This window comes from Triturus cristatus, chromosome 2_1, assembly GCF_964204655.1.
Source record: "Triturus cristatus chromosome 2_1, aTriCri1.1, whole genome shotgun sequence".
Lineage (NCBI taxonomy): Eukaryota > Metazoa > Chordata > Amphibia > Caudata > Salamandridae > Triturus > Triturus cristatus.
This window is the reverse complement of record NC_140581.1, coordinates 441,813,309-441,836,325: the sequence shown is the minus strand read 5'-3', so window position 1 is coordinate 441,836,325 and position 23,017 is coordinate 441,813,309. Positions and strand designations below refer to the sequence as shown.

The window sequence follows — 23,017 nt, the reverse complement described above, 5'->3', positions numbered from 1 at the left end:
CTACCTCTCCCGAGGAGATAGTGGCTCGATTCACAGCATTTTATTCCCAACTCTACACAACTGGGGCCGTGCCACCGCGTGACCTTCTTGATCAATATTTTGATACCCTTCAGCTCCTCTGGCTTGGCAATTACCACCGGAATACCTTGACGAACCTTTCTCAATAGATGAAATCCAAGCTGCCATTAACAGTCTGCCTGGAGACAAGGCCCCCGATTCTGAAGGCTTGCCAGGGTCCTTTTTAAGGCATTCGCGCCTCTCCTGGTCCCGCACCTCACTGCCATGTATAACGTATCGTTTGACAGTCGCCAATTCCCTCCCTCCCTCCATGAGGCCATGCTTACCCTTCTCCTTAAACCGGATAAGCCCCCTGAGCTCTGCGACTCTTATCGTCCCCTGTCACTAATTAATACGGATAACAAGATCTTTGCCAAATTGCTATCCTTCCCCCTTCTCTCTCTCATGCTGCTTATAGTTACCGGCTTCATCCCCGGCCGCGCTACGTCCCATAATCTCCAGACAATTTTCTCCGTTCATCAAATCGATCCTGCACTCCCGGCAGTGGTTGCCCTTCTGGATGCCACCAAAGCTTTTGATACTCTGGAGTGGCCCTTTCTTTTTTACATACTCCCCCCGCTTAGGCTTTAGCCCGGTTTTTCTGCGCAAGGTTCAGCTTCTCTATACCCTCCCCACAGCCCGCCTTCGGATTAATGGTCAAATTACAGAGCCCATTTCCATCGCTAGGGGCACCAGGTGAGGTGCCCGCTCTCACCCCTGTTATTCGCCATCGCCATGGAACCCCTTGCTGCCAGGCTCAGACAACCCCACACCCAGAGGGGTCTCTGTTTTGCACCCCTAACTCTTGTCGTTTCCATGTATGTGGACGACATTGCACTGTCTGCAATCCCCAGGAGAATCTCTGCCCCATGGTTCACGAGGTGGTACGTTTTGGGGGCCTTTCCGGCATCCAGGTTAACTGGGGCAAGTCCATTCTTTTTCCCCTCATGGACGCCACGGTCCCGTTCACTCCGGATTACCCATTTGTATGGGCGTCGGGACCCACTAGGTATCTAGGCATTTGGCTCAGCAGGGACGTGGACGAGCTCTGGAAGGCCAACTTCGGCCACGCTGTGGATTGGATGGAGTCCAAGATCCAACTTTGGCGACGACTGCCCCTGTCTCTGGCGGGCCACATAACAATCGCCAAGATGGCGGTGCTCCCGAAGTTTTGTATATATTCGTGAATGTCCCCATTCCCCTCACAGCGCACTTCTTTCACAGATTCCGCTCACTTATAATTACCCTCATCTGGGCCGGCCGGCAGCCTAGAATCTCATATAATATAATCACCCTTCCTCCGTCGCCAGGCACACTGGGAGCCCCGGATTTTAACCTATATGCCCTCAGCGCCCAAGCCAGCTTCCTCCACTTCAGGCTCCACCCGACACCTTTCCAACCACATGTCGTGGTGGAGGCTGTCCTTGCTGCCCCCTGACCGCTCCTAACCGCTCTCTTTTCCCCAGCAAAACCCCCGTGCCGCGAGATCGACACAGTCGAGACTTTGTGATGGGCCTGGGATGGGCTCCAGAGATAATCTGGCTCTAATATGCTCTCCGCAAACGCCATGCCCCATGCACATAACCCGATATTCCCCCTCTACAGACGGCCGGAATGGTCAAACACGCGGCCCGCTTGGGACTCTCCACGGTGTCCGACCTTTACCCCAGCAATACCTTCTTTTCTCTCGCGGCAGAGTCTGGCCCCATGGACACTCTGCTTTATTATCAACTCTGGGCCCTCTGCAGGGAGCTTCATTCCATGTTTTCCCAGCCCCCACCCCAACCCCCCTCGATGGCTGCCCTCAATATTCTCTACACATCCCCCTCCCCCCACAAGCTGGTCACCAAGATTTACGCCCTTCCGGACTCCCCCTTCTCCACTGATCGCGACTGTGTGGCGTGGAGTGAAGATCTAGGTGCCGATCTCTCTCAGGAAGTCTGGCTCTACTGCTGTAATCAGACCAAACGTTTATCCCCAAACTACCACCTGCACCTCATCCATTTTAAATATCTACAAAGACTATACTGCTCCCCCGCTCAGCTGCACAAAATGGGCCTCACCCCCAGCAACAGATGTTTGCGATGCTCCGCTCCTGCGGAAGACTTCTCCCACCTTGCCTGGCTGTACCCAAAAGTCTCAGCATACTGGTGCGAGGTGTGCGCCACTATCACTGAGATTACCTCTTCGCTGGTCCAGCCGGACCCCCTGCTTTGCCTCCTAGGCTTTGTGAAATTTTGCCCAGATGCTACATGTCGGCTGATTGCGATGCTTCTTGTTCTCGCGCGGCGCAGGGTTTCCATGTGCTGGGGTCGACGGTCTGTGCCCAAGGTTAGTGCTTGGCTCGCGGACGCTTCGCGCTGTCACACTTCTGTCCGAATTCTGGGACTTGGTGCCGGCTACTTCTCGCCTGATTGATATTTGGGGTCCCCTTATCTCCTATCTTCAGCGTCGGGACTCCCTGCCCTCTGTGACCTCTCCCGCGCTCCCCGCCGGCACTGGCTCATGAGGTGCGGTCTCCCCACCCGCACACTCCTCTGGTTCCCTTGCTGTCTCCCATCTGTGTTGGGCTTTTTCCGGGTGCTCTCCCCAGCCTCGCCTCAGATCCTCTTTCTGTGTATTGCAACAAGCTTTTTATATATAATGCTTCATTTGATGTACGCAACAGATGTGGTTCTCCTCTTTGATTGCGGACTCTCCGCCTGCATGTACTGTAACCTTGAAGTGCAATTTCTTTTTCAATAAAGGTGTTTGGAAAAAAAAGTTGCCATAGAAGTTTTTGATCCTGAGGTGGAAATAGGTTCTTAGCTTGTCGCAGAGGTCTTGGGATAGGGTGATGTCTGTGACTTCGCTGCATGGGTTGGTGAATTCTTGAACGACATTGAAAAGTTCCTTGGTGTTGGTGAAGTTGGCCAGGATTTTGTTGTGGATTAAGTTCCTCTTGGTGGCTCTGATCTGGTTGTGGTAGTCCGTCATGGCGTCCTTGTAGGTGGTGTGGTTTTCGTTTGTCTTGGTGTTTCTACAGTTTTTCTCCAGGCGTCTGCAGGTGCGTCTGGCTTTTTGGAGAGCGTTGGTGAACCAGGCAGCTTTCCTGGGGCGTTGACTGTCGGGGTTTCGTAGCTGGGCGAGCTTGTCTGCACAGTTGTAGACCCAGGTGTGGAGTTCTCTGGCTGTGTCGTTTGGGTCTGGTGCTCAGGTGTGGTTGTCTAAGGTGAGGTTGGAGTTAAGTTGCTCGTCGGTAACCTTGCTCCAGTTCCTTCGTGGTGGGCGTGGGGCTGGTTTGGGTGCATTGGGTTTGTTGATGGTGAAGTGTACGCAGTGGTGGTCGGTCCATGGCGGCTGTGTTGTGTGGCTGAATTGGACGCTGTTTCCTGCTGCGAAGATTAAGTCGAGAGTGTGTCCTGCTCTGTTGGTTGGTGTGTTGACGAGTTATTTAAGTCCGATGCTGGCAAGGTTGTCACAAAAGATACTGGAGTTAGGGTCACTGGGATTGTCGAGGTGGAAGTTCAGGTCTCCAATGAGTATGTAGTTTGTTCAGGCAATGGCGTGGGGTGCGATGAAGTCGGTGATGGTGGTGGCGAAGGGTGTTCGGGGGCCGGGGGTCTGTAGACGAGGGTTCCTCGGAGTGTGGCTTTGGGGGTGGTCTGGATGTGGAAGTGCGTGTGTTCGGTGGAGGAGAAGGTTTCGCTGAAGGTTGTGAGGCGGAGGGTGCTCTTGTGGGCTATGGCGAGGCCCCCTCCTGGGTAATAGGGGCAGTCTTTCCTCTGGATCTTGTATCTCTGGGATGGCGGAGCTGAAGTCAGGGGCGAAGGATGCGTTGGTCCAGATCTCTGTGAAGAAGGCGATGTCTGGCAAGAGAGAGTCGAGTAGGTTCCAGATTTCCATGGCGTGTTTGTGTACAGAGCATACATTGAGGAGAATGCATTTTAGGGTGTCACCAGTGCTGGCGGTGTTGGAAGCCAGGGTGACGGTGAAGGTCTGGTGGCAGTGGAGGCAGGAGAACTGGTCGTGGGTCGTGTTCGGCGAGGCCTTTTGGCATTCTCTAAGTCATCCAGGGTTGAGTTCGACAAGAGTGGTGGTGTCGTAGCGATGGGTAGTGAGAGGTCGAGGGGTCTTGGTGCTGACCGCGGACAGGCGCAGATGGGCTTGCCTTTGGCGCTCTGTCAGCGTGCCCGCGCAGTGGCCGCCATTAAGTAGGGGAGGTGGGAGGAAGGAGAGGCTGGGAGGCGGGAGCGGAGGAATTCCTGGGGGGAATTCCGGGGGGAGGGGCCGCCTTGCCGAAAAGAAAAGGCAGGCATGAGAAAATAAAAAACAATGGTGGAATTAGAGCAAGACACAGATGGGTAAAATAACAGTGGCACAACAGGGAAAATTTAAAAGAAAAAAACGCTGAGAAAGGTTACGGTGGTTGGAGGCAGTCTGGTCCCAGTTGGAGTGGGCAGCTGGCACAGGAGCAGGCAGAAGCCTCGAACCGCCCAAGAAGGTCGAGGTTTGGTGGCAAGAGGCAGAGCTGCGGGGAGAGAGTGAGCCTAGATCAAGGGTCGGAGGTCTTATTCCATTGGTTAGCGCTACCCACTCCTTTGCACCACCACAGAAACTCTGTGTACTTTGCTTTGGGAGACACAGACTGCTTGTGTTGGGGTAATTCTACATCTAGTGATCTACACTGGTCTGTCAATACAGTAAATGTTCAGAGTTCATGATGCTGAAGTTGGAATAAGTATGGCTTTTGTTGTAAGGTAGTACAAAAGGGGGTGAATGTATGACATTGTTCTGCGCTATACAAAAGAATAAATAACATAACATAACAATTGTTGTTTTTGCATTTGTCACCCCGAGTGGAAAGGGTATGCCCAGACGTGGGTCCCTTGCTCTCCATGCCACTGGAAATCAAGCAAGCCTGGCTGAAGACGGCTGAAATGCCAGAAACCGGTCCTAGGATGCTTGTTTCCAGTCCAGGGAGGACCTGGCTTGGCAGTTCGGTCTGGACTGTTCCCATGAGGCACAGGGTCAAGACTGATTTGCATATGGCTGGGTTCAAACTGGAATGGCATGGTGAGCAAAAAAACGATGGATTTAGGCCCAGATCTCTGTACTGGGGTGAATGTATGACATTGTTCTGCATTCTGTCCATCAATTGTTGTTTTTGCATTTGTCACCCCGAGTGGAAAGGGTATGCCCAGACGTGGGTCCCTTGCTCTCCATGCCACTGGAAATCAAGCAAGCCTGGCTGAAGACGGCTGAAATGCCAGAAACCGGTCCTAGGATGCTTGTTTCCAGTCCAGGGAGGACCTGGCTTGGCAGTTCGGTCTGGACTGTTCCCATGAGGCACAGGGTCAAGACTGATTTGCATATGGCTGGGTTCAAACTGGAATGGCATGGTGAGCAAAAAAACGATGGATTTAGGCCCAGATCTCTGTACTGGGGTGAATGTATGACATTGTTCTGCATTCTGTCCATCAATTGTTGTTTTTGCATTTGTCACCCCGAGTGGAAAGGGTATGCCCAGACGTGGGTCCCTTGCTCTCCATGCCACTGGAAATCAAGCAAGCCTGGCTGAAGACGGCTGAAATGCCAGAAACCGGTCCTAGGATGCTTGTTTCCAGTCCAGGGAGGACCTGGCTTGGCAGTTCGGTCTGGACTGTTCCCATGAGGTACAGGGTCAAGACTGATTTGCATATGGCTGGGTTCAAACTGGAATGGCATGGTGAGCAAAAAAACGATGTATTTAGGCCCAGATCTCTGTACTGGGGTGAATGTATGACATTGTTCTGCATTCTGTCCATCAATTGTTGTTTTTGCATTTGTTGTAAGGTAGGCAGAAGAATATCAATTTCTTCAACAAGAACATTGTGGTATGGCATATGTTTGCAAAGAGCACCTGAGTAAACCCCAATATGGATTTTGGGAGAAGAGTCCCTTAAGAGGCAGACGAAAAGTGGGCCACATAAAGGTGGTAGACTGATAGTGAGCCCCCATAGTGCAGTCCTCTGGCGCGGTTAAAGAGGATTCATGGACCCATGGACATCCTCCTGCTAGCGAGTGCAGTCACTCAATGCATCCGCCTGCAAGGGGATCTCTGTTCCCTCTTTAAAGTGCAGGCGAGTTGCGTCCTGCACTGTAAAAAAAATACGCGGCTTTCAAGCAGCAATTCTGTGGCAGCACATTCATCACAATTAGGCGTACTATGCCAGTCTGCACAAGGCGCAACGTTTAAAAGGTGCGCTATGGCTCAATTGGGAATAGTGCAGCGAGCCCTGGTCGTCATTTGAACAGCATACTAGATCATGAGTGGATACATTAAAGGCAGCTGTGCCACATCTGCTCAGAGGCCCCTGAACAGGACTTGATCTTTTTTTATTTAAAAACGTTGCAGTCCTTTTCCTCCACATCTGGTAGAAGAAAATGAAGCAAATTGGCAAAGTTAGCTGCAAGATTTGTGACACCTTCACCACTGCAATGAAAGCATATAGCAAACCATTTTTCCAACTACTCAGAAACAAAGTGGTTCTTCGTACCAATCCTACATTTTTACCTAAGGTAGTATCTCACATAAATGAGTCGGTAGAGTTACCCGTATTCTTCCCTCAACCTGATTCAGTGGCAGAACGAGCTTTATACACCTTAGATGTTAGAAGAGCACTCTTGTACTAAATTGAAAGGACAAAATCTTTTCGTAAAACAAAACAACTCTTTGTTGCTTTTGCACCACCACAAAAGGGCAATCCTATTTCCAAATCAGGTATTGCGAGCATTCAAACCTGCTATGCAAAAGCAAAGAGAACTCTAACTGTACCCTCTAGGGCACATTCCACTCTCAAGCTAGGAGCCACTATGGCTTTTTGGGAAACATTCCCATAGTTGACATTTGCAAAGCTGCAACATGGTCTACACCACACACATTCACTAAACACTATTGTGTAGATGTGTTAGCGAGACAACAAGCCAATGTGGGTCAAGCAGTACTTGACACTATTTCAGACCACTCCAACAGCTACTAGTTAGCCACCGCTTTGGGAGGATACTGCTATATAGTCTGTACACAGCATGTGATCCACAGCTCACATGCCTCGAAAGGATAATGTTACTTAGCCATTAAGCATCTGTTCTTGGCATGTAGAGCTGTAGATACACATGTGCCCACCTACCTCCCAGGATACCTGTATCTGCTGTAGTTCTCTATTTAATTTACATACATACGCATGGACATCCCTATTCTTTACTACTACTCCATTCTCGCCCTGTGCGGCAAACAATCTAACAATGGAGTCGATGCCCATGGGCACTATCACCGAAAGGAGGAGTCACCTACCTCGTGACTGGAAATACTTCTTCGAAGAAAAACAAAGTGCAAACATCCAGACCCAACACTAGATGGCGGGCTGTGAACAGCATGTGAATCTACAGCTCCACATACCAAGAACAGATGCTTACTGGGTAAGTAACATTATCCTTCTCCTTTTCAGGCACACCTTTTACCATATTTGAAGTGTACATAGTCCCTTGGATGCTTTCTTTGTGCTATGATCTTTCACAAGTAACTCCTACTGAGATGTGTGAGTGAAATTTAGGGTGTGTTATCCAGAAGAGCAGTTCATTATATTTGTAAGGGAGTCATTTGATGTACTTGACATGTATTTCATATGTGTATCTATATTTTCACTTCATAACTAAACTGTGTCACAGACAGGATTCCCGGAATACTTTTGTAACAGCCAATGCACATTACATATCCTAGATGTAAAGACATTACACATTTTGGTCCACCATACATTTTGTTGTTGCACACATTGATTTAGTTACGGGGCAGTCATTACCCAAAGACGAAATTGTCCTGTGAATAGTGTTTAGATAAAAACAAAAAGATAACTCCCTTCAAGAAATATGGTAAAGAAGCAACACAACTGCCATGGCTTTGCATTCCAAAATAGTCTTGCAGTAGATCTGCAAAGCTTCAACCTGAACAACACTTTTCTGATCCACTGCCTTGTGGACACTTGTACCAGAGAGAAGACGAGTGAAATTGGCAGTGTTGACGAATGTGTTTATTAAACGACAATGTGTTTCAGGCCCCTATTCCCAGGTTTTTGGTTTCAAAAGCCTATTAGTCTGTGAAAGACCCAGTGTTGTACAATAAAGATGTTTACCTGCATCTGCACTTTCCTTTACGATTCACTTTCCTTCTTAGTGAGATTGTGAACTAAGGTTGATGCATCATAACTCTGGTAGGATGATCTGATAGAGACTACTAGCCACAGATTCCTTAACGTAGAATTATCCCCAGGCGTGAGACTGGACCCGGGAAACTTTCTTTCTACCACGCGACTCCGCCCTGAAGTCCTCTGTGGGCGTGACGTCAGCGAGGTCACATAAGCCCCACCCCAGCGCGCTGACGTCAGCTTTCTTTTTTTCCGCGTGCAATGCAGACCAGGATTGTGTTCCTGGCCTGTTTTCAGGCCTTCTTTTTACGCTCAGCGTTTTCTTGGGTACAGTGTGCAAATGCCGTCGGGCTTCAAGATGTGCTCATCTTGCTCACGCCAGATGTCGGCGACTGATCCTCACCCCATCTGTATGTGGTGTTTGGGGGAGCACCATGACTCCATGGACTGTGAGGCGTGTCAGCAAATGAAGCCGAAGTCCCGGCGGGAGCGCTGGATGAAACTCCTTTCGGCACGCATGTCCAGGTTGGCGGCGTCGCCTTGCCCAGCCCTCTGCGGAAGGCCACAAGAACCGCCACTTCCGTCTCCGACATAGTCACTCTCCAAGGCCGCAAGGGCGTCGCTCACCTGTTGGTAAGTGTCGCAGTTTGTCCCTGAGGCCAGGTCCCCGGCTGCTGGGAGCGCGGGTCCTCCGCGGGTGGTGCGGCCCAGCACGTCGTCAACCTATCTGCCGTTTCCCGGCACGGGGGAGACCAGAGTCCAGATGGAGGCCTATGCAGCGGCCTTGCAGGCCTCTTTGGCTCCTCCCTCTTCTCCTTCTCTTCCTGGGACGTCGGCGGATCCCTTTCCGCGTGCGGGGACTCCTTCGGTGTCGCCGGTAGCTCCGGCGCAGACTGGTTCAGATCCAGGTTCGGAGGATGTGGTGCTGTCTGGGTGCAGCCCTTCGGGGTTCCCTCTTTCGGACCATAGCGCCTCTGCCTTGCCATAAACCCCCGTGGGGGTCCCTGTGGTGTCTCGGGAGGTTGCCAGGGCTCGGGTCGCGTCCTCGAGTCACCCTCAGTTCTCTGGGCAGGTGGCGGCCTAGGCCGAGGTGACGCTGTTCAGGTGCCGGCGGCTGCTGGCCCTGGCGGCACCGCAGAGGCCGGCTAGGGGTCTGGGCGTGTCCCCCGGGCCCCCCTCGTCCCTCCACGCAGGCGGCTGCCTCGTCGGAGGTCGAGTCGATGCCTATCTGAAAGAAACACGTTAGTTAGATTCCTCACCTTAGAATATCCCCAGGTGTCAGGCTGGATACGGAAAGATTTTTGTAGCAATACCCCTTGCGCGTCGCTAGGCGTCGTCTGCGGCTCCGCGTCCATCGTTGGCGTCGTGCGCCGGAATGACGTCGTCGGAGTACTTAGACACCGCCCTCGCGCGCTGACGTCAGTTCTTATTTTTTCCGCGCCAGTAAGCGCCGATCCGGGAAGAGCTTACCCCGAGTCTCTTTTTGACTAACTTTTTTACCTCTTTTGGTTACTCGACTCGACATCTGGTGCCGGTAGGATGCCTGGATTCAAGCATTGTGACGCCTGTCACCGACTGATGTCGGTAACGGATCACCGGTGCCTGTACTGCCTGGGGGCCGACCATGACGCGGAGTCGTGCCTCGACTGTCAGGCCTTGACGTCGAAGGCTAGGCGGGAGCGGTCCCGTAAGCTGCTCGAGCTTCGACACTCTGCTCCGCGTCGCTCTCGGTCCAGGAGGAGGTCCAAGGACCGTTCGCGGAGCCGCAGCCATCAGCATCGCTCGTCGGGATCTTCGGGTAAGTCCCGTCACTCCTAACATTCTAAGAAGTCCAAGCGGCGTCCTCGCTCTTCGGACTCCCCTCGCTGGTCGCGCGACCCGGCCGAGGGTCTGGGTGGTTCCACCCCCGCGGCTCCGTCGGAGCCGCGGGGGTGGTTCCACACCCGCGGATCCATTGGAGCCGCAGGAGCCGCGCTCGTCCCCATACCCTCCGGTCCCTGGGACTGACGCGCCTCCAGCGGAGGTCAGTGCCTTCCTCACGGCCATGAGGAATCTGGCTCTGCCGTCGACGCCTGCCGATGCGCCTTCGGGCCCCGCAGGGTTGACTGGGCGACCTTGCGTGCCGGCGGCTCCGGCGCCGTCGAGGGCTCCGGCCCTGACGCCGCAGGTCCCCGAGGGATCCAGGCCTGGATCTCTGCCGGTGCCAGTCGACCTCACGACGCCTCCTCCGCCGACACCGGTTCCGCCCCTGATGCCGTCCCCGCACGGCGTCGAGCCTCAGTTTAGCCCTATTCCGGACCCGGCGCCGGTTCGGCGCTGTCCGACGCAGTTGCCGATGGGTGACCGCTTCATCCACCGTTCGGCTCCGATCATTCCTCCTGTCTACCAGGAATCGGATGATGAGGGCAACTGGGAGGGGTCTCAGCACCCTCTGGCCGAACAGGCTCAATTGTCTCAGGACTGGGCAGAGGAATTGGGGGACGTCAGCGGTTTGGATACCTCTCCAGACGCTGGATTCATCTCTCCTCCGACTGTGGACTCGGAGGAAGGTGCAGCCTTTTCTGTGGTGCTGCGCAAGGTGGCCGAAGCCCTAGGGCTCGAGTTGCCTGCTGTGGCTGTGAGGACTAACTTCCTCACCGAGGTCCTTCAACCGACAGCAAGCTCCACTGAGCCTCTGCTGCAGTTTAATGAGGCCCTTATTGACGTTATCCAGGGCACTTGGTCCAAGCCCTCCACAGTCCCTCCTGTGGACAAGAACGTTGCCCGGCGCCACCGCCCTGCTCCGGGTGACCCCACATTCCTCTCCCACCACCCCACCCCCGAGAGCCTGGTTATCCAGGCCTCAACCTCCCAATCCTCCTTCCCGTCCGCTCCTCCGGATAGGGAATCCAAGAGGTTGGAGCAGTTTGGCAAGAAACTGTTCTCGTCCCTGAGTTTGGGACTGCGGTCTTTAAATACCGCTTGCCTTTTGGACCGTTATTCCCACTCGCTGTGGGATACGGTGGAGGACGTGCCGCCCTTGTGCCCGGAGGAGGCCCGGGAGCGACTCACCCAAGCACTTGCTAACGGGCGAGATGCAGCACGGCACGCCATTAGATGTGGACTAGACACCACAGACTCGCTGGGTCGGGCGATTTCCACCACGGTGGCGCTTCGGCGTCACGCCTGGCTGAGGTCCACGTCGTTTTCAGGGGATGTCCGAAGCTCCCTCATGGACATGCCCTTCGATGGCACTCGCCTTTTTGGCGAGAAGGCGGACAGTGCGCTGGCCCGGTTCAAGGACTCCTGGGCCACGGCCAAGTCCTTGGGTCTTTAGGCCCCGCGGCCACAAACTTCCGCCTTTCGTTGCCAAGGAAGGGGCGCCTCCTCACTGGTTTCCGCCGAGGCGGTTCTGGAGGACAACGTGCCGGTCAGTCCACATCCACCCCGGCAGCATCCGCCTCAAAGCCCTCCTAGTCCGAGCTTTCAGGCCCATTCGACGCCAGTGGGGGGCAGAGTTCGCCATCACCTGCTCCACTGGCGCTCCATCACTTCGGACAGGTGGGTGCTGCAAATCGTCCGAAGGGGCTACTCCCTCCCCTTCGAGACGACCCCTCCAGTCATGCCACTGCAGAACCACCGTTTGTCGGGGGATCATTTGCATCTTCTCCGGGAGGAGGTTTCGGCCCTCTTGGCCAAAGAGGCCGTCGAGCGCGTTTCTGGTCCAGAAGTAGGTCGTGGTTGCTATTCCCACTACTTTCTGTTTCCCAAGAAGGGCAAAGGGGGCCTACGCCCGATCTTGGATCTCAGAAGCGTGAACGCCTTCCTCCGGAAGGAGCGGTTCAAGATGCTAACTTTGCCTCAGGTTCTTGCTGCCCTAGACCCTGGAGACTGGATGGTAGCGTTGGACTTGCAGGACGCTTATTTCCACATCCCCGTCCTGCCGGCCCACCGGCGTTACCTGCGGTTCACGGTGGGTCAGGTTCACTTTCAGTTCACCGTGCTCCCCTTCGGCCTCACCAGTGCCCCTCGGGTGTTCACGAAAGTGATGGCGGTGGTCGCAGCTCATCTGCGCAGATCAGGGGTCCCAGTCTTCCCCTATCTCGACGACTGGCTGTTGAAGGCAAGCTCGCCCCAGCAGGTTGTCTCCCACCTCCAGACTACGGCAGACCTCTTGCATTCGCTGGGGTTCTCCCTCAATGTGCCGAAGTCGCACCTGAGCCCCTCCCAAAAGCTCCTTTTCATAGGGGCAGTTCTCGATTCGGCGCAGTTCCGGGTCTATCCGCCGGAACAGCGGGTCCTGGACATTCGAGCCCTGATTCTCATCTTCCGGCCTCTGTCAGGTTGGTGCTGTGGGTTCTGGGGCTGATGACCTCCTGCATCCTGTTAGTACCTCACGCCAGATGGCGGATGCGGGCTCTGCAGTGGGACCTGAAGTTTCAGTGGGCCCAGCATCGAGGCAACCTTTCCGACCACGTCTTGATCTCGGAGGGCACTGCGAAACAGCTGCCGTGGTGGCTCACGAATCGCGATTGGGTCAGCGGCAGATCCCTCTCCCTTCCCCAACTGGAGCACGTGGTAGTGACGGATGCGTCCCTCCTGGGATATAGGAGAGGCGGAGATCAGAGGACTCTGGTCTCCGGCGGAGACTCTGCTCCATATCAATCTTTTGGAGCTGAGGGCGATCCGACTTGCACTAAAAGCCTTCCTTCCCTCTGTCCGGGGAAGTGTCGTGCAGGTGTTCACAGACAACACCACCATCATGTGGTATTGCAACAAACAGGGCGGGGTGGGGTCGTGGACCCTTTGTCAGGAGGCCCTGCGCCTCTGGACATGGCTGGAACACCAGGGCATCACCCTAGTGGTTCAACATCTGGCGTGCTCTCTGAACGCCAGAGCAGACAAACTCAGCCGCCGGTGCATGATGGATCACGAATGGCGTCTGAACTCGGACGTGGCGCAAGGTCTCTTTCTGCAGTGGGGAGAGCCTTGGTTAGAGCTATTCGCCACCGAAGAGAACGCGCAATGTCAGCAGTTCTGCGCGTTGGAGTTTCCAAGGCGGCACTCGCTCGGAGACGCTTTTCAGCGCGAGTGCAGTTGCGGTCTGTTGTACGCCTTTCCGCCTTTACCACTTCTGCCCAGAGTGCTGAAGAAGATCAGGCGTGACCGGGCCCAAGTCATCTTGGTGGCTCCGGATTGGGCACGAAGGTACTGGTATCCCGAGCTACTCAGTATGTCCATCGATCCCCCGCTACGACTGCCTCTTCAGGAGGATCTTCTGTCGCAGCAGCAGAGGACGGTCCTCCACCCGAACCTGTCCAGCCTCCACCTACATGCGTGGAGATTGAGCGACGGCAGTTGATGCCATTTGACTTGCCTCCTGAAGTCTGTGAAGTCATTCTGGCAGCCAGGCGTCCCTCCACGAAGACGGTATACGCCTGCCGGTGGAACAAATTTGTGGCATGATGCACAGCAAAGGCTGTGGATCCCCTTTCTGCCCCTCTTTCTGAGGTTCTCCTCTTTCTTCTTTCTTTGGCCCAGCAGGGCTCTGCTCTGGGCACCTTGAAAGGTTATCTTGCTGCTATCTCTGCCTTCCTGATCAGCCTTCTCTTTTCAAGTCCCCTGTTGTTTCACGCTTTCTCAAGGGCATTACTCATATGTACCCTCCTGTTCCTTTCGTAATGCCTCAGTGGGACTTGAACCTTGTTCTCACTTTTCTGATGTGCGCTCCCTTTGAGCCCCTTCATAACTGTCCCATCCGTCTTTTGACTTTGAAAACTGCTTTCTTGGTAGCAATCACCTCCGCTAGGCGGGTGGGTGAGCTCCAGGCTTTGTCATCCAAGCCTCCCTTCCTTTCAGTTCATCCGGACAAAGTTGTCCTCCGGACACGTCCTTCTTTCCTGCCTAAAGTCGTGACTCCCTTTCACATCGGGCAATCTGTCACGCTGCCCACCTTCTTTCCGCATCCTTCAAAAGATGAAGAGAGGCTCCACCGTCTGGACCCATAACGTGCGCTATCCTTTTATTTGGACCGCACAAGACAGTTCCTGGTGGACGACCAACTTTTTGTTGGATATGTAGGGGCTAAGAAGGGTAAAGCTGTACACAAGCGGACCATCTCTCGGTGGGTCGTGTTGTGTATTAAGACCTGCTATTCTTTGGCGAAAAAGGTTCCTCCTGTTGGGCTACGGGCCCATTCTACTTGGGCCACGACTGCACTGGGACGGGGAGTCCCCTTGCAAGACATCTGTCAGGCGGCGACGTGGGCTTCGCTGCACACGTTTGCGAGACATTACTGCCTGGACAGCCAAGTCCGGAGGGATGGCCACTTTGGCTGTTCTGTTCTCCAGGACTTTCTGGTGTGATCTTGGTTCGCAGACCCACCACCGGGGTTGGTATTGCTGGGGTATCTATTCTAAGGTGAGGAATCTAACTAACGTGTTTCTTTCAGATGAACAAGTTACTTACCTTCGGTAAAGATGTATCTGTAAGAAACATTAGTTAGTTAGATTCCTCACCGACCCACCCAGCCTCCCCGTTCTGCGAACCGACATCTAGGGTTAAGGTTCTCCCTTTCAGGGCCCTAGATTTTTTGGCACCAGTGTCGGTCTCTTGCATGGCTCAGCGTCCCTGGCGCGGAAAGCGGTGTACAAGAACTGACGTCAGCGCACGAGGGCGGCGTCTAAGTACTCCGACGTCATTCCGGCGCACGACGCTAACGACGGACGCGGAGCCGCAGACGACGCCTAGCGACGCGTAAGGGGTATTGCTACAAAAGTCTTTCCGGATCCAGCCTGACGCCTGGGGATATTCTCAGGTGAGGAATCTAACTAACTAATGTTTCTTACAGATACATCGTTACCCAAGGTAAGTAACTTGTTCTTTAGGCGCCGTTCCCGCCCCGACCCAGCCCCGGTCTCCCACGCTGCGCGTTGTGGCGGAGGTCGTACCGGCATCCGCTTCGGTGCCGTTCGACGTTGACCTGATGTCGGTGGCGGACTCTACGGCACCGGGCCGACGTCGGGTCGTGGATTCGTGTTCGGACGCCCCCTCTTCTCCAGAGGTTCGGCAGCTGTTTGTTTCATCTTCTCCGGAGACGGGTCGCCGCGTCGTGGCTTTTTCCTCGGCGTCTTCTAAGGACGGCTCTTCACCGTCGCCGGGCCCGCAGTCTTCGCCGGAGGTGCCTCAGGTTCCCCATTCATCGGTGCACCATCCCCCTTTTCAAGCTTGGCCTTTCCTTCCTCCGGTTGGCCTGGGGGACGGCCGCCTTAGCTTGCAGCCGTCGCCCACGGAGAAACTGCTTTCCCTGCCGCGGGCCCCACGGAGGCGAGTACTGCCTTCGCTCGGGCTGTTTCCACGGCTGCGCATGGTGATCCAGCTGCCCATTTCCCCATGGATCATCTGCTGGAGGTTCTCCATCAGGGCGCTGGTGGACGGGAGCCGCTTCTTCCCTTCGAGGCTGCGCTCCACAACTCTCTTTTAGGGGCCTGGGGGCGTCCTCCCACGGGGGACCCGGTGCCCAAACCTCTTTTGCAACGCCACCGTCCTGCTCCGCATGATCCTGTCTGTCTGTCCCTCCACCCTTCTACCAGGGGCCCTTTTACAGACTGCCTTTACCTCCTTGCCGTCGGTGTTGTCTCCCCCGTTCCGGGAGGCCCGCTGGTTAGATTCTTGGGGGCGCAACATCTTTGCCTCCTCCAGTGCTACTTTGCGGGCCCTTAACACTCTTCGTGTATTGGCCAGAGCCACTTGTTGCTTATGGGACTCGGCGGAGTCTCTTATGTCTTCCGCTTCTCAGGAGGGCGCCTGCGTTGATCTGCGGCATCATGTGTTGGATGTCCGAGAGCTGGCGGCGTTTATTCTTCGCTCGACTCTAGACGTTTCGGAGGTGCTTGGTGGTACCATGCCTGGCTCCGGGATAGTGTTTTCCCTGAGAACGTTAGAGAACGCCTGGTTGACCTCCCCTTTGATGGCGCTCTGTTCCACGCCCCTGCGGATTCTGCCATTCAGAGGTTTCCTGTGGGGCTTCTCCCTCCTCCCTCCTTCCTTCCTTCCTTCCTTCCTTCCTTCCTTCTTCTTCCTTCCTTCCTTCCTTCTTCTTCCTTCCTCCTCCTCCTCCTCCTTCTTCCTCCTCCTACCTCCTCCTACCTCCTTCTTCCTCCTACCTCCTTCTTCCTCCTACCTCCTCCTTCCTTCCTCCTCCTTCCCCCTCCTTCCTCCTCCTTCCTCCTCCTTCCTCCTCCTTCCTCCTTCCTCCTTCCTCCTCCTCCTTCCTCCTTCCTCCTTCCTCCTTCCTCCTTCCTCCTTCCTCCCTCCTCCTTCCTCCTCCTTCCTCCCTCCTCCTCCTTCCTCCTCCTTCTTCCTCCTCCTTCCTCCTCCTTCCTCCTCCTCCTTCTTCCTCCTTCTTCCTCCTTCTTCCTCCTTCTTCCTCCTTCCTCCTCGGTGCTGTTGGCTGCTGGTTCGGCCCTTTGTTGACTTGTGGTTTTGGCTGTTGATAAGCCCTGTAGACCCTGAGATTAGGCCTTCTGTCTCTTCTTTATTGACTGCTTGGAAAGCCGTCTGCATTTTCTTTTTCTGCAGGTCTTTCGGTTTTGTCCTCTGATGCGGAAATCTTTTCCTAAGAGGTGTTCCCATGGTACTTGGGACGTAACCTACCCTATGTGGTGTACTTGTAGCTATTACATAGCTCTGTCTTGTGCTGGGGAGGTGTGGTCACCCTTTTGGGTTCCTTGCTCTCCGTGGCATCACGGTATGTCGCAGGTGCGATCTTCTTGCCACTTGTCTGTGTGCAGCTTGCGCTAGGTCCGTCCTCCATGTCGCTTGGCCGGTCTGGCCTGCTTTCTGCGGCATCGTGTTGTGGCGGTTCCGCACTTTTGTCCTGTGTTCTGGCTTGGTCCTCTGCCTGATGTTTCAGAGGGTTTGGCTTTCCTTGGCCTCTGTGTTCTGGTGGCCGGCTTGGGTTCGTCCTCCGCCTCTCTCTTATTTTCTGCCGGTTCCTCCACTTCTTCGTGGTCGGTGTGTGTGTTTCTGGCCCGGCCCCTCCCTTGGGGTATGTCCTGGTCCTCCCTGGCATCTGCCTTTTCCTGGGTGTGCTGTTCCATGGTGTTGCCTGTTGCTGGCTACGCATGCCCGTGCAGGACTGCTTGTTCTACACCACCGTTGTGATCTTGATGTTTTTCCTTGCGCCCCTGCCTCTGGTTCCGCTTTGCGCAACGGTGCTTTTCTTCTTCCGCCTGTGCTGTTGGCGGTGGGGCTGTTCCGGCCTTACCCGCTGATTGCGGCCAAGGTGTTTTTAGCTCATTCCCATCTCTGTTCATGCGTTTCTTCCAGTGGGTCCTGCCTCTGGCTATACCTTTCTCCCTGGGTTCGAGGTGGCCCTTGTGTTCCTTGAGGCTTTTTGGGTGCTGTCTGCCCCTGCGGTCTTTTGGGCGCTCTCCCTCGGTTGGGCTTAGGATATCCTGGCCTTTTCCTTCTTGTTCTTGTGCCATGTCCCTTACTGGGGCCCTAGTCTCTCCTGGTGGGGGGCTCTCTCGCAGGCCCTCCTCCCTTCTGGGTATGGCTAGGGTATCTATTCTACGTTAAGGAATCTGCTAGTAGTCTCTATCAGATGTACAAGTTAGTTACCTTCGATAACGATGTATCTGGTAGAGACAATTCTAGCCGCAGATTCCTTCACGACCCGCCCTTCCTCCCCGTTCTGCGAGGACCCTCAGCTTGGTTTTCTGCGCTCGCCTCCCTCTGGGTGGCTTGTCTTCTGTGGAGGACCTTTTTGTTTTCTGCCAGTTGGGCTTCCCTCCAGCTGGGTTCTCTCCAGTGTAGGGGCCTGCTTTTGCTCCTTTTCCCTTTGTTGTTACAATTTCCGATCTTCTACGCTGGGGGTTCTTTTGCCTGTCCTTGGCCTCCTGCTCCTTTCGGAGGCTCTGGCCTTCCTTGACTGTGTAGTCTGGGGATGGATTGCTGTTGCTCCTCTGTTCCGGGCTTGTGGCCCTTTGCGGTGTGGTCTATGGTTGCTGTCGCTCGCTCGCTCTCTCTCTCTCTCTCTCTCTCGCTCGCTCTCTTCCAGCGCTTTCCGCTGCTGGTGCCTCCGGCCTGGCTCTCGCCTTGGCTTGCTCGGTGGCTCCAAGGAGGGGTGCCTTACATTTTCCCTGCTGTGGCTTTACTGATGTGGCCTTCTGGTACTTTTGTGCTGCCTGGTGCTTTCACCTGGCTTGCACAGTTGTTCCTCAGAGGTGGTCTGCTCTTTTCCTGATTTGGCTTTCCTGTTGTGGCCTCCTGGCGACTCTGTGCCACCTGGTGCTGTTCCTCCCCTTTTGTCTCTGTTTTGTTTCTCTGGTTTTTTCGCACACTGTTCCCATGCTCTCCTCAGTTTTGTTGTGATGGCTCCGCGTTGTGGCGTGGAAAAGTTCTCCGAAGCAAACTGACGTCAGCGTGCCTGGGTGGGGCTTATGTGACCTCGCTGACGTCACACCCGCGGAGGACGTCAGGACGGAGTCGCGTGGTACCACCCCCCCGGCGCGCAGAGATGCTGGACAAGAAAGTTTTCTGGGTTCAGTCTCACGCCTGGGGATAATTCTACAGTAAGGAATCTGCGGCTAGAATCGGATCTACCAGATACATTGTTACCGAAGGTAAGTAAATTGTACTTTAGGATCAGGGATAATTCACACATTGGATGACAATAAAAAAATTACCACATTTCGGCACATGAGCTACTGAAGTCAAGACTGCATGTATTGCGAAGATAGTAATGTTCCAAGGATTACCTCCCAAACTGCAGCAATATTTCAAAAACATGTCTCCATAAAATATACCAACATTGGAGAAATATAGTTAGACATGGGTAACTTTATCATCAAAAGATACAGTAACCGACTGTACCAGCCAAAACCGCTAACTAAATGTAGTCTTCAGTCTTAAACCCATATACCATAATCATCATGGTCCTATAAAATATCTATTCGACCATGCGCCCTTCTCTATTTTTGCTCTATTCTTGTAAGCTACTATTGTGGAGAATAGGATGTTTATGCCTCTGCACTACTTCCCTAGTCCTGATGACGTGCCGTCCTTGCACTGGTGCAACCATTCATTTTTAAATATCCCTGTGTGTCTTAAGATTTTTTATTGTGCTGTGATCAGCGTGCTAATAGCACACTGTGAAACTGAAAGCAGACTGCACCATAAGGCGCAGACTTGTTCCAGTTTGATCAGTGCTCAGGGGCTTGTCTTAGTTCTCAGCCCCCCATGTTACCCCGATCAGCAATCATTGAGGGAGAGGTAAAAGGAAAAATTGAGGCGATTAGAGGTGGGGAGGGGGGTGTTTGGGGGCTTAATGCCTAGACAAGTTGCCCCCGCCGCAATACTTTTTAAAAATTAATCTCTTGGGTTAGTGGATTTTGTAACTCCTGCCAGGGGATTGCTATGTAAAAAAGAATGGAGTGGGGATGACCTTACCCCTACTTCTGAAGGGGCCTACAACGTGTCTTCCCTCCACAGGGGTGGCAAAAACCCAATTAGCACCAGAGATTATTCAAAGATATGGTGTGAGGCCAGACTGCCCAGGCATTACTCCACCTCTACAGGACCCTACAGTGTTCCTGTCCCCACTGTGCCAGATCAGACACTAGTAAACACAGATTTAACCAAAAAACGAATGGGATGACTGTGGGCTCCCCATTCTCAGCAGACCTTTTGGCCCAAGAAACAAGAGACTAGTTTGTTTATTTAAAATAAATGGTGTGAAGGCGGTCCTTTGTGGCATTTCCCCATGCCCCCACCCCTCCAAAAGGCCCTACAGTGTCCTGTGGGAGGATTGTAAGTATGACTGTCTGGCAACAGGTTGACCCACCATCCCCCATAGAGCCCCAAAAATCTTTCTCCGAGAGCATCCCCATGGAAAGGGACAGGAAATGTGGATTCTGTTGGGTGTAGATTTGACATGATGTCCAGCAGAGAATAAATCCCAATTTTTCTCACTTGCCATGGTGAATGGTGGCCCTGTTCAGGCTCTAGGTCAGCCAGCAACTAGGTAACCATATCGACTCTGGAAAGTTTTGAAATCTAGAGACCAAGGGCAATTCAGGTTGGTGTGGCTTGCTTTGATGTCAGCTCAATTTCTTACTCAAAATGTCCTGTGAATATCAAACTATGGGTCAAAAAAGGCTATTTTTCCCATGTTTATGACGGAGCACACACGGACTTCCAGCGATGACCCTGCATTCCCACACTTTTCTCGATTGAATCACTGCTCCCTGTGTGTTGGTGGACTTAGACCAAAACTGTAAGCATTTGAAGACCTCATTGATAGCACACAGACCTCACACTGTTCAGTTTTTGACCAGTTGCTCTATTGCAGAAGATCTACCAACCCACACAACTTAGGTACTGTTTTTTATTTGGAACGCCTAATGGTAGGACGTTTGTCAATCCCTTCTGATTCTAAAACTTTCCTTCACAGATTTATGAGGACTGTATGTGATTTTAGCGACTGTTTGACATCTGCAGGGCATTTTGAGTAAGAAAACTAAGTGGGATCCATGCTAGTCAGTTAATTGCAAACTCCCCGCCCCCACCAACAAAAAAAAAGGATATGTCATCTGTATATTTCTCTATCTTTTTTAGGTGTATAGATGCTTTCAGGGCTTGCCAAATGAACGTTTTTAGTGTTTTCTTTAATTTCCGGGTCGAATTAAGGGATTTATTTATATTAATGGCATTCTTAAATCTAATTTTCATTTGTAGAGTTAACTTATGGATTAATGCTTTTCCTCTTGCAGTCATACAACAGAATAAAGGACAAGAAGGACTTGAACGGTATACTGCCTTTAAGAGCCACTATTAGTGGACAGAAAAGATAAGTGACTTCTCGTGGATATTTATGGAAAATGAAAAGGACACTATCGGAGAGCATTTTCCCAGTTGTTCACTTTGTCTTGAAGTTATTCATTCCACCAAATGCTGCATCCAGGTTATCGGTTATGTAGAATGGATTACATACAATGATGTGCATTTAAAAGGCCGATCAATTGCAAATATATTTCTTTACATTGTTGCACTGTCCCTAGTGGAATTAGTTTAAATATAAGAGTTCTACATTTTTCAGGATTTTTACGAGTTGCTATGAAGCTGTTTTCTGAACAGTCGAGTGTAATATATTCTTTATTAGCATCAATTTGATTACATCTGAAGACTGCATAAAATAATAGTGATTCAGAACACACACATCCAAGGAGATTTTACAGATATAGTTATCTGTTTTAAGAGCTATTCGGGGTAACCTTTAACTTTGCTCTATATGGCATTTTGTGTTGCGTTCTGTCTTTATGAACCATCCGTTGAAATGCTACCTGGTTAGATGCTTAGAAACAGAAAGAGGACGTTACAAACATTATAAACTGGAATCCATGATAATAATTTTCATTGAGCTTCATTCGATGGCATACCTGTAGACATTAGAGAGTGACCAAAAAATGGGGATGAGGGATTTGGGACACTAGACTAAATAACTACAAACATGTTGATTTTAGTCCACAAGCATCCTCTTTGTATATGAGAGAAATGCATACAATTAGACTCCCTGGTTTGAGTCTACATCAGCTAAGTGGTAATGATGGCTGCTAACATGGCTGCAGAAGACAAGCCGAATTTTTTTTTTCAGAATTGTATGTAAATATGTGTAAATTGGTCCACTACTGTAAAAATCTTGAACATTTTAACTTTTCCAACAATTACAAATTGTGTGAAACATCTTTTAAGATTTGTTAGAAGTCTCAGTACACCTGCTGTAGCACACACTGTGCTTCTTATGTATTTGTTAGTGCAGACTAGTACCTCTGTTAAAATATTTTCCCTTCTTTGTTGTCGGAAAAGTGCACATTAGTTAAGTTTCCGTTTCCTCAGGCTTTTAATTTGTATGGCGTCAAATAAAGTTTAACTATGGAAAGAGTGCTTTGTTTAATTGTATGTATGCTCGCAACAATAAATAGATATTTAGCTTCTCCTGGGCCTCTCGCAAGAACGGTAGGTGGTTTGGATTACAGATTATTTCTTCACTATTCTCTGATAGTAGAAAGACTGCAAGTTTAATTTACACTTCTGTAAGTGTTTTAACCCCTTCACCCCCAAACTAATATTTTAGTACACTGAGTGCAAATGGTTCAAAGATTGTGAAAATGCTGACAATTTAATGAGAGAGCGTGCAACCAGTGTTAAAGGTAAACATGCCACTGTAAGGATCTGTGCTCTCCTTATAAGATGGTGAAGAGTTCAAAAAAACCTATGGAACGCATAGGCATACACGTTTAAGAAATTAACGTTGTAAACATGTGGCTACTTTTCATTATAAAAGATGCTTGTGAATATGCTCTGCAAGCTCTAACTCTAGACTTAAGAGTGTAAACATTTGAGTGCATAATGTCCATACGTGCACATAAGGTCCAGTTGTAAAAGGTGGGTCGATTAAAAGTTAAGTTTCTGAGATGAGGTAGTACCATTCTTATTGAGTATATGACCTCGTGGTTGTCCCCCCCCCCCCCTTTTATAAAGTTTTCTCCAGTTGAAGAATTACAGGTTGGTAAAATGTTCCCATACAGGAATGTTGGCCATTTTCTCAAAGGCTTTGTAGTCGCAATTTTTGGTAATTATTGAGATTACCTAAAATTGCGACTGCAAATAGTGAATTGCAAATTGCGACTCCCTTAGCACATGTACCAAGCATTTTCTAAATGCTAACTGTGCATTTAGGAAAATGCTATTATCATTGACTTCAAGTCCATGGTAACCTTGTGCAAATTCCTAAAAACGCAAGATGGGCATGAGTGCGC

At 51.9% G+C, this 23,017-nt stretch overlaps 1 protein-coding gene across 1 annotated transcript in view; it reads left to right on the top strand.

Annotated features, from left to right (window-relative positions):
• TENT2 (terminal nucleotidyltransferase 2) overlaps nucleotides 1-22,137 on the top strand; it is a 693,839-nt gene extending 671,702 nt beyond the window's left edge. The window contains exon 14 of the mRNA XM_085632248.1: nucleotides 20,972-22,137. Coding sequence (XP_085488374.1) covers nucleotides 20,972-21,052 — 81 coding nt within the window. The 3' untranslated portion in view covers nucleotides 21,053-22,137. The remainder of the gene's footprint in view (nucleotides 1-20,971) is intronic.
• The last annotated feature ends 880 nt before the right edge of the window (nucleotides 22,138-23,017 follow it).